This window comes from Vulpes vulpes, chromosome 3, assembly GCF_048418805.1.
Source record: "Vulpes vulpes isolate BD-2025 chromosome 3, VulVul3, whole genome shotgun sequence".
Taxonomy (NCBI): Eukaryota; Metazoa; Chordata; class Mammalia; order Carnivora; family Canidae; genus Vulpes; species Vulpes vulpes.
The window spans coordinates 131,219,636-131,231,762 of record NC_132782.1 but is presented as its reverse complement, the minus strand read 5'-3'; the positions used below and the strand labels follow the sequence as shown (position 1 = coordinate 131,231,762).

Sequence of the window (12,127 nt, the reverse complement as noted above, 5' to 3'; positions counted from 1 at the left end):
AACTAAATTTAAAAATTCATCTGATAATCTTAAGAACAATTCTCTCAGTCAATAAAAATTCAATTCATGCAATATTACTGAGTACATGCAGGACTAAAATTTTCAACGAATAGTAGTTAATTTTGCAGAATCCACTGATTGATATTTTGGAATAAGTATTTTTAAATAAAGTTAGCTTTAAAACGTGCATAAGGTGTTTAATAAACCAGGATAACACTGTTATCAAAAATTAAGTTTACACGCATATATACCAGCCCAAAAAATTATTTCTAGGAAAATGCATGTAAAATTGCATGCGTTAAATGTGAATCTCTAGGTTTAGGACTTTCCTTAGAAGTAAAGTTAGAGAAAATGCTAAAAAACAAAAACAAAAAAACTATACCTGTATCAATCTATCTGCCAAGGAAGCACTTTCCTACAAAAGGAAAAATTCAGATAGAAATTTAAGAGAAAGAAATAAAATAAAGGTGCATAAAATTAGGAATAAGAAGAAACAAAGCATACCCAAATTCCATCTACTTTTCATTGTAATTAAATCAATGTTTAGGTTTGATTTTTAACGCTTTTTTTTTTAATTTTAATTTTTTACTTTTTACTGTGTCTGTTATTCTTAACCCTTAAGAAAAATATATCAAAATAAGCATAGACTACCAAAAATCATATGCTTCTAGAAGACCAAACACAAGAGGTTTTTTCATCGTTTGGGACAAGCAAATAGCTTCTTTTTAAAGCATACTTTTAACTCTTCATGTTTGGGAGTCAGCCATATTGTCAAACCACTTATAGGAAAAGGAGAAGGAATTTGAGTAAGCAATTCCACTTATAAAGTGTGACAGCAATTTGTATAACAGCAACTTCCAAAGAAGCAAAGCGAGGAAAATACGACAAATGAAATTAATGAGCTCACCGTAATAAACTAGCAATAACTCAGTAAGTAAACATTTTAGTTACAGAATTTAATGGATACCTAAGCATTTGTAGAATTCTAAGTGCTAAAGGACAGACCTAGGCCATGTAAGCCAGCAGAAAGGTACTTAATTTTCTAGAAGTAAAATCAAACTTAACACTTTCCTACAGCTTTATCTTTCTGACAGTTCAATGAAATGAAAACACTTTCTCTGTGAAAATATCTCATTCCAAAGATAAAAGACCACCTAAGAAGACAGATATTTATAAACTGAGTATTTAATGGAAAAAACAGTATGCAATTAGAACTTAAAAACTAAATTAAGCTCATCCTTTTTTGCAGAGTCACCAGAAAAGTAGAATTATCCTCAAAGCAACTCTAACAAGATGAAGGAAATACAGGCAAACTATTTTTTATCTAATATATTGTACCTGAAATGTCTATACAACAAAAAGACATGTAATAAACATCCTATCCTTGTGTGTAGTGCAACGTTTTCAAACAAAACACAAATATCCAAACTATCCATTTCTTCATGTCTTCTTTCTTACCAATCTGTAGATTTTCAGGGAAGATTTTAAGATACTTGGCAATATCATTTATAAACCTACTTACTCTCATCTTTGGTTTAAAAAAAAAGCCCCTCCAACACCAAAAGACTGTGAATTCAGGTTTTTCTTTTAATAAACCAAAACTCTTAGACTATACTTTTATTACTCAATATATTCTTAAAGCATCAGAGCAAGACTACAAAAATAATGCAAAACTTTCCACATCTGCCCAGTTATTTTATATGATACAAAGAGGAAGAAAGAGGTAATAAGTAGTATCAAAATAAGTCTGAGAATCAAATGTTTAAGCATAATTCCCCTGTGTTGAAAACCAACAACATGGTGAATTTTTAGGAGAAATCAGTCATTCTGACTTAACTCAAAGGAATCCTAGGCTTTAAAGGAATCACTGGCACATTTAATATGTGGCTAGAAAGTCAGGGCAACATTTTAAAGTCATTTTCAAAATACTATACAGAATGAATTCTTAATTAGGTTACCTCTAAAGAGCATACTTTTAAAGAGATTATACATAAGGAAAGCAAATGATATCAATATGTTACTCTAATAATAACCTTAATTAAAACTTTAACCTTAAAGTTCAAGGACTCATAGTGATCAATTTTTATTAATGACAAGTTATTTAGTTAAGTAGTAAGTTAGGCAAGCTAAGCAGTTAATGCCACAACTTTTGGAGATTTGTGATAGAGTTCTTGAGCCTTTATTAAAAATAGAAAATAATGCTGTGCATTCAACAGAAACTTGCATAAGTAGTTATTTACTTACTTTTTCTAATGTTTCAATGCGCTGTTTTAAAAGTCTATTTTCTGTGCGTAACCTCTGCAAAAAAAAAAAAAAAAAAAAAAAGAAAAGAAAAGAAAAGAAAAAGAAAAAAAAGAAACAAACAAAACAAGAGGTTTGTTTGCAAGCATTCCTGAGAGGAAAAGATTCCTAAATCATAGCCCTTAAAATGTACCACCTTTAATAAATAGCAACGGTCTAAGGAATGATTACATTATTATCTGTCAACCTCTTACAGGTTCAGAGTAGGAAATACATAGTAAAGAAAATGACATTTAATCAATCCAGCTGTGACTGCATTTTAAATATAAGCTACATTACATACAGAAATAATCCCTTTCTTTTAAAGTACCTACCATGACTCATAATCAGTATTTTCTCATCTACCTTAACATCCCCATCATATAGAAAAGATTCCAATTCATTTACCTCTTATAAAGACTATCTATACAAATAGAATTCAAATGTTTATCATATAAATAAGAAATCTGAAAAATGCAGCTCATAGAAAAAATACCAAATAGTCAGTTCAGAACTAGACCAGCCTTCATTTATGCCTTGTATATGAAAGCTGCAAAATTCCTCACATTCTGAAAATATAAAGATTGAGTTACTGTCATCAAATTAATTACGAGTTGTTCTGAACGTAAAAAAATGGCTCAGTCAGCAGAGAGTATGTGACTCTTGATCTCAGGGTCATGAGTTCGAGCTCCATGTTGGGCATGGAGCCTACTAAAAAAAAAAAAAGATTAAAAAACAACACACCACCAAACTTAAACACACACACACACACACACACATACACACACACTTCTGATTACTAGCATTTTAAAATAGTTCCAAAAAGCAAAACCAGATTTGGAACACCTGGGTAGCACAGCTGGTTAAGAGCCTGACTCTTGATTTCAGCTCAGAGACTGATCTCAGGGTCAAGTCCCAAGTTGGGCTCTGCGCTCAGCAGAGTCTGCTTAAGACTCTCTTTGCCCCTCCGCCCTCTTGTGCTCTCTTTCTCTCTCAAATAAATAATCTTTAAAAAAAAAAAGTAAAACCAGATTTAAAAAAATCTTCACCTAATGGCTCAATACTCAACTCCCTAAACTATCAAATTACTGCTATTAAGTATCAAAACTAAAACACTCTACATAAAAAAACTGCCTTTTTGCATATTCCATCAACATATTTTTGTATGAATCCTGATGTTATTCTTTCATTTTAGAATCTTTTAAGTTACCCCTTCATTTTGCCATCATTATAATTTCAAATTCCCCTTACCTTTTGTACAAATTTACTCCAGAACTCAATCCAGCCTTCTTCCAACCCTATCATCCTCTATATTTCTGCTTTTAAAAATGTCTTCCTCAGAAATTTCTATTAATTCAATCTACCATTTTTCCAGTAAAGACTAAAATATAGTTAATATATAAAGTCTCAGACCAAGGAAATAGAGATTCTATGAATTACTGTATCTTGTTAAGTGAACCACAAATTGGAAGAAATAAATCTTAAGAGTTATTATAAAGATCTGCAAATTAGATTTTATTCTTGGAAGACACATATTTACAACATATTTAGGTGGTCTGAAATCATTATTATTTTATGTGTGATTTCAGACTACAAAATAGCTTAAGAAGAAAAGGTTTCTCATTTCTTGGCTATACATATTATGTGTAGCACAATGGTCTAGGCAAATAAGCAATTATTAAATGCCTTTAAAAATCTGCAAGTCCAAAGAAACAAATGTGATTCTCAAAATGTTCTCAACATACTTAATCAGAAAAAAAAAATTTTTTTGTTTATCCCAAAATACTTAGAAAGCTAAGTTCAACCAGACAATTGAGTGAATAAAGTTAATGTTACAACAGAAATAATGCTAAAATATAAAATTTAGAACTAAAAACATTCATCTGGGTTTCCCTCTCCATCTCCTATAAATCTTCTGAATGTTTGCTACAGATTAAAGTCTAAATTGATTTCTCCCACACACATACACTCAAATGTCTGAACACCACTTTTTAAATAAACCAATTCCCCATTTATGTGACATCTACTTCATCACAAATTGATAAACTTTATCAGTTATTAAAGACTATTTCAGGATTACCTATTAAATTACAAGTTTTCTTTTTCTGGACTAGTACCACAGTATTCTGGTAATTATAGCTTTGCGATCTCCTTTTGGTCTGGTGGAGCTAATTTCTCCCATTCTTATATTATTTTGTTTATCCTTCCCAAATCCTAAGTGCTAATATATTAAATTAGTTGAGAGAATGGGTTTTGAAGTTAGATGGGTTGTAGGTTCAAATCCTCACTCTAAAATTAACACCTGTGCTCCTTACTCAATATTGTAGACTCTCCATTTTCTCATCTAGAAAATTAGAGTAACGCCTGCAATGATATGGGAAGAATTACTGCACATAATACCAAGAGCTTGATTAATGATAAACAATGCTCATAACATTCTTTAAGTCAGGCATGAGTAGTATTTTATCATTTTTCTCTATTTTTTACAACTATCTTTAGATGTTTTTAATGTTCTGCAAAATCATGGGGAATTAAATGACTGGATGTGTTAATATGTATTTGATGGAGAAATAACTTTATTTAACGCAGACTTCTTTTTGTTTTTTCCCTTTAGTCATCCTTTTTAAATGCCTTTATGCAAAGTTTTTCAGTGATAATTTGTTAGGCTCTATCCTATTTTTCATTTAGGTGATCCCTAAATATGCTTTTATTCTTATTTTAAGTGGAATTTCTTTTTCTAAGATATTCTGGAAATGTTTATTGCTGAAATATAGGAAAGTGAGTATCTAATATCTATCACTTGACTGAATTCTAATTTTTAAGTATTTGTCTTTTTAATCACATTTGCCAGAGTGAATTAAGAATGTTTTCTAAACTTTAAAGTGAAAACTATACAGAGAAAGACTAACAGATGCATATACTTAAAAGAAAGCGAGAGGGAGAGACTTTTTTGACCTACCAAATTAGAAAAGAAAAAATGAGATGAAATGTGACAGCAAAAATGAAATAACCAATGTAGGCAAGATGTTAGTGGAATGGAAAATTGCTGCCCAAAAAAACATACCCTGGAAATACTCTTTAGGAAATTTACTTAGTACATATCAAAAGTCTGAAAAATACTAATATCCTATAATACAATTATTCTACTCTTTACAGCTGGCTAAAAAAATATAAGGTGCCAGAAAACTTTATACATAAACATGCTAACTATAGGTGCTATTTTTAATAATGAAAAATGATTTAAAAAAAAAACTAAATATCTCCAAATGGGGAAATTTCAGTTTCTAACAACTCACTTTATTCTTGCCATTTTATTCTTACTCATTTTATGAAATAACTCAAACACAATAATTTTCCTTATGGGGACAATCCATTGATCCTATCAACTTTTCATTGTCCCACATCTGATGTGCTCCCTTCCTTCTTTACAAAGTTTAATTTCCAATCGTTATAGATAGATATTTCCTTGCTTTTATCCTCCTCTCTGCACTCTCTCCCTTAGGAGTTAGCATACTTGCCTGGTAAAACCACCACTCTGGGTCAGCGTACTGATAACTCTGTGTTGCACCTATGCTGGTACATATAACTGAAGAAAAATAAAACACTGAAGTTTGTTTAAATTAACAATCACTAAATTCAGTTGGACTACTAATGCACTGTAGCAGTAATAATGTATTTCCATAGGCCATTCCTTCTCTCACCCTCTCAGGTCGTATTTCGTACTTACTCTTCTTTCTTTAACCCAGGAACCCTTCATCTCACTATCACTCCTAAATGATAATCCTATTTCAAATTTCACTGAAAGAACTAAAACAATAAGAACAGAACTTAGCAAACTCCCACAACAACATCCTACATCTTACCTACATTTCCCCCCATATATTTTAGATTCTTTCTTGTTCTTGTGGATTAACTATCCATGATAATAGACCAATGCTCCTACCACGGTCTAAATCCTAAACCATGCTGACCCTAGTAATTACTCCCTGCCATTCACACATCATCAACTTTTCCTACTTGGTTATCACCATAAAAACATGGTTATTTCTCCCGTCTTAACAAAAAAGTAAAGAATAACCAAAATCCCCTCAACATCATTACCCTCTCTCTAAGCTACTGCCTGTCCTATTTCTCTTTATAACCTATATCCAATTTTTTCCAGTTTTTAAAATTTTTTTCCAGTTTCATTCAAGTTTTAGTTCCCACCTCTTCTCTTTTTTCTAGCTTATCTCCATGCTGACAAATTCAATTACTATTTCTCCATCCTCCTCTCACAGAAACACTCTTTAGCACTGACATAGTAAAATAAAATCCTTCTCTTACTGAAACTCTCTCTTCTCTTGGCTTCTAGGACACTATACTTCCCTAGTGTTCTGCTTTGCTCTCATCTTTCTAACTTAAATGTTGGCTTACGATCAGACTCAATTCTTGAACTCTCTTCTCTATTTCATCTATACTCAATCCCCAGATAATCTCAACCACTCTAAAGGTTTTTACTATCCTCATTCTGGCAGTAACTGCAAAATTTATATTTTGAGCCTGTCCTCTCTTACACTCAACACTGAATATTCAAGGGGCTCCTTGAACATCTCCTAGGCATCTGATACTGAAAATACTTCAGACTGGGCTCCTGATATTCCTCCCAAAACCAGATCCTCCCATAAACTTCCCATCTCAGGCACTGGGAACTCTATTTTTCTACACACTAAAGCCAAAATGCTGAATTCCTATCCTCTCACACCGCCACAATCAACTTGCCAGCTTTATCTTTAAAATCTATTCAGAATCCAATCACTTCTTACCACCTCAATCCAAGCCACCATCATCTCTGGCCTGTAGTACTTCATCAGCCTCTACTTAGTCTTCCTGTCCCCTGTAATCTACCTTCAACCTACCTTCTCCTCCTTCACTGAAAACCCAAATGGCTTTCCGGATTCAAAGTTATTGACTTCACATGTTCAATGACACCCTACTCCTCTCACTTTCCTCATCATGTATGCTGTCCCATCCACAATGGTTTCCTTACTGGGCACACTCCTGACTGGATTCTGCTCTCCTTCCAGATATTTATATACCTAGGTCTTAAACTTCCTTCAAGTACTTATTCAAAAGTAATCTAGTCAACTTCTCTAAATTTTTAATCCAAACACTAACATTTTACCCTCTCTTCCCAGACATATTCTTTTCTCTGTTTAACACTTATCCTCAACAAAGTACTATATATTTTACTTGTTTATTGTCTGACTCCTATACTAAAATGTAAGTTCCATGAGGGCAGAAATTGGTCTATTTCATCAATACATTTCAAGGGCCTAGAACAGTGCTTGGACATGTAGTAGGCTCTACAAATATCTGTTAAACCGATGACTTCTTGAATAAATTATGCTATTGTACCCCCCATGGATATTATTATATAGCCATCAGATATTTAATGAAAGTTTGTGATGCTGAAACTGAAAAACGGGCATCCAAAAACCTTACATCACAATGCATTAAGTCTTTTTTGGAAAGCAGCACAGTGTATACACTGAAGAATATATGGTCTTAGAAAAACATAAATCAGATTTCAAATGCTTGACTTTCACCATTTTCTAGCAATATGACAACTTGCATATTTTTTGAGCTTCCTGAAGCTCAAGAAGATGAGGATAAGAACCCTCTCATAAGGTTATTAGAAGAATAAAAGTAGATGATGCATGTAAATGACCCTTCACATATTAAGTGTTAAATAAATGTGTCAATATAACACTTCACACTGTTAAATATAACTCCTGGATGACTCAGATAACATTAGTCATATTTTCCTTTTTTATGCCAGGCAGTGAATACACAAGTGTTTTTATATTATTCTGTTTGTCAACATATCCAGAATACTTCATAATTTTTAAATTAAAAAAAAAATCCACCTTCTGGCTAAAAATCCGTCAGAATCTCTAATTCCTCCCATTTGCAGGACTTATATGTCCCACAGCACAAAATTTAAATATGAATATTAGATTATCAGTTCATGTCAGTCTTAAATAGAGTGGGGGAATAAAAGTTTTTCGTTTTTAAAGATTTGTGAGGTACCCTAATATAAGCTAGAATTTTAATATTTCTTACCTCCTCCCCCTCAGGTGGAACATCAATAGATTGGAAGATACTGAGAAAGCTGTTTCTATTAACAAAAAATTTCACACAATAAAATGTAAGATTCTCCATGTGAAACCATTATTATCAAAATCTTTCTTTTACACTTTCAGAAAAGGGTTGGAAAATAATTAAAAGTTATTATCTTCATCAGGGAGCCTCCAGATATAACTGTTAGACTAAAAGGTCCACAACCCAAAGGTCTTAGAATTTTAAGTTAAAAAAAAGGGAAATGTTAACAAATCAATGGCTGATTTTTTTACTTCCATATTAAAACATCAAATAATTTGATGATCATACCATTTACTTGTGTAAAAAACAGCATAAGATTATCTCGCTGAAAGCTTCTGAGGAGGACCAAGACAAGAAAGTATGAATTTAAGAGAACTCACTTCCTTGTAAAAGGGACCTCGGGGAGAAGGGAAGAGTGTGTGACTAAGGAAGTGGCGTGTCCTATTATAGAGAAAGGCTCCAATAATACATGGCTCACTATCTGTAAATGCAGTGGTCATCTGATTGTGACTGAGATGAGCTGCCAAGTCAAATATCAGACATACCCAAGCTTATATAAAGGAAAAAAAGAGGGGGGACAGTCCTACAAAAATTATCATGGCTTTGTCATTTTTGGTGACCAGAGGAGTGAAGAGAGAGAGATGCAAATGGTATGAGAGTAATAAAACACTATGTGGAAACAAAATTTTATGAAAGGAACAAACTGGGATCCCTGGGTGGCGCAGCGGTTTAGCGCCTGCCTTTGGCCCAGGTCACGGTCCTGGATACCCAGGATCGAATCCCACGTCGGGCTCCCTGCATGGAGCCTGCTTCTCCCTCTGCCTATGTGTCTCTGCCTCTCTCTCTCTCTCTGTGACTATCATAAATTAAAAAAAAAAAAAAAAAAACCACAAAATATAAAAGGAACAAACTATCTTTGAGATCAGCAGATTTTATTTACCCAATGTGTTTCTAACTTTTTGAACTTTCATTTCTCCCCTCCCCCCACCATTTCTTCTCTATAAACACTTGTGCCATCTGTTTTTCCTTAAGACACATGGAGCTGGCATTCAAAAGTACTCTGTGAGGTATATGAACTATAACTTTCCCCCAAAACTGAAGTTTCAAGAAAAACTGCAAATACAAGCTAAATTTTGCTAAAGATCTTTCTGAAAAGGCCTCTTGGTATTCCTACTATTCATGTGATTTAATTTTAGAAGAAACTTCTTTAAGAGCAAAAATTGTTCATAGAACTGTGTTTTGTTTTGCAATATCATAGCATGGTGAAATGAACAGGATGGCTTCCCATCCTCAGATTCTTGATTTGCAGTTCCGAATATTCGTGGTATGCGATAACCCATACTCTTTCCCCACTCATCAGGATGACGTACTTTTCCACTTTTAGTAGGTTGAAGTGGAGGGTATGATTTAATGTTACTCTTACTCATGGGACCTAAAAGAAAAGCAAATGGTAGAGCAGCAGTTGGGTGACAGAATTTTTAAAAAGGAGGGAAAAACATCCACAAAGGTCTTTTCTTTCTCTCTCTGAAAAATGTAGAAGTATCTATTTCCTATTGATAGGGAATATGGATAGAAATGAAAATAAAACATCTAGAAAAGGGAGACAGATGAGAGAGAGGTCACACATAAAAAAGGGAGAGGTTGTCTCCAAGAAGGCTTTTGAGAAGGACCATGGCAAGAAAGTATATCAATTTCATAAAACCTATTCCCTTCGTGTAAAAAGGGCCTGTAGATGTGAGTAATGAAGAGGTATTTTATAGCAATGGTGAATTAAGACATGGCTAAAGAATCATAAATAAGGTGATCATCTAACGTCTTGCCAGGTTCAAGTCAAAACTCTCAGACACATCCAAATGTAGAGTTTTTTAAAAAAAAAAAGGTGTAGTCACTCAAAACTTGCTTTATTTTTGTTTCTTTGTGGGTTTTTCTTTTTGGAAGGGGGAGAATATAAGACAGATAAGACCCAATGATCAGCAAGTCAGAGTTTCTTCACTAACTCCTGCTTTTACTCATTATCCTCATCCTGAAATATCAGCATAAAGCCTATAGAACTTTCCTTAACTCTCAGCTCAAACAATGCCAAAGATCCTCATCTTAAGAATTTCTAGCCTACAGGGGGCACATATAAGAATTTTGAGATATACATAGGAATTTACATATCCCTTAAAACTGGCAATCTACCTGTTTCCATAGACAGTTTCAAAAGTATAACCTTTGCTTAGAGATGAGAAAATTGGCTAAGAGAATTAGCCAAAATTTCCTTCAGCTTTAAGGCATCCGTAATTGGTTTTGGTGCAAATATTTGTTCTATTAATCTACGCATGTTATAGATGAACTTCTCTGCATTTTTAAAAATATGCCTAAATTAAGTGGTAATTATCTTCTCCATAGAAGTATTTTCTCTTCATGACCCAACAACAAATCCAGAAATACTGCTGCTCTCACGCTACAATAAGAATCACTTGTTATATTATTCTGGTTTTTGAAAGGTCTATTTTAAACTATAACCTAGTGAGATGTAAATAATATCAGTAAGTAGTAATAAACATCACTGCTAAATTTGCTACAGGAAATAAATATATCAACATAAACAAACAACTGACTTTAATAAGTTTATGTTTGGCACTTTTAAAAGTCCTGAGATGCTTACTTTAATTTCAACTTGTTCTTCCATTTCTTTAGTTTTTATTGTAGTGTATTCCTTTTCAAGCCTAAGAGGAGGAAGAAAAAAAAAAATCAAAGATATGTTTTTACTCCAAAGTAGTTACTAAATTATAAAATTTAAAACTACATATTAACACAAAATATAATTTCAGCAGATTCCAACTTTTAACTTGAGATACTTGATATTAGAAAAATCATCTGAATAGTTACATGGAATTTTATCAAAAAATTACTTCACAAGTAAAAATGAGAACCACACAAAAAACTTTCGAAAGTGAAATATACAAGGCACCAGAGAAGTGAGTTTACAGATTCTATTCAGTCCTAAACTTATGAAAAGAACCATCTTTCTTCCTCAAATTAAAATACATTGATATAGTTCAACTGGATTTTAACCAAAAAAAAAAAAAAAAAAAAAAAAAAACAAGTACTAAAAACTGAGTGTAAAATTTATAATGGGGGAAACAGAACGAGTCTTCCCAACAAAAGGATTCCTAAACATAGAAAGAATGAGGCAAATATTAAAATCACCATTAAAAATAATGATAATAAAACATTAAAAACACCATTAAAATTCCACAATAATCCCCACAGGCAAGAAAAACCAAAGGATGTTAAAATTAATGGGTAAAAACTTAAGCACAGTCTCAAAATATTTCTCTCAAAATAGTAAATTTGTAGTATATTGGTATCCTGATAGCACCTGAGCCAACTGATCAAGATTAACACCATCAATAATACATACGGACATCATGCATCCCCTGTTTAGATGTACTGAGAAGGGTACTTCGCTTCCATGATATGCACACCCTCAATTTAATCAAGAGAAGTCATCAAACAAACTCAAACTAGCAAATCCATTGACCAGCTCACTTCAGAAGTATCAAGGTCAAAAGGTAAAGACTGAAAAACCGTCACTAATTGTAGGAGAGTAAGAAATGACAAACAAATGCAATGTACTATTTTTGCGACTCTAAGTGTAAAATCATCTTTACAAAAATTTATAGACCATACAAAAATTACGCCCACCAAGTTACTTTTA

The 12,127-nt window shown here is 32.8% G+C and overlaps 1 protein-coding gene across 11 annotated transcripts in view; it reads right to left on the bottom strand.

Moving 5' to 3' along the window:
* Positions 1-12,127, bottom strand: part of EVI5 (ecotropic viral integration site 5) — a 195,304-nt gene that overhangs the window by 101,641 nt on the left and 81,536 nt on the right. For 9 of the 11 annotated variants that reach the window (XM_072754623.1, XM_072754624.1, XM_072754616.1 and 6 more), the window contains 3 exons: positions 11,072-11,132; positions 2,245-2,298; positions 383-415 (listed from right to left, as the gene is read on the bottom strand). In XM_072754623.1, coding sequence (XP_072610724.1) covers positions 383-415; positions 2,245-2,298; positions 11,072-11,132 — 148 coding nt within the window. The remainder of the gene's footprint in view (positions 1-382; positions 416-2,244; positions 2,299-11,071; positions 11,133-12,127) is intronic. The other 2 variants (XM_072754620.1, XM_072754622.1) reach the window with 2 other exon arrangements.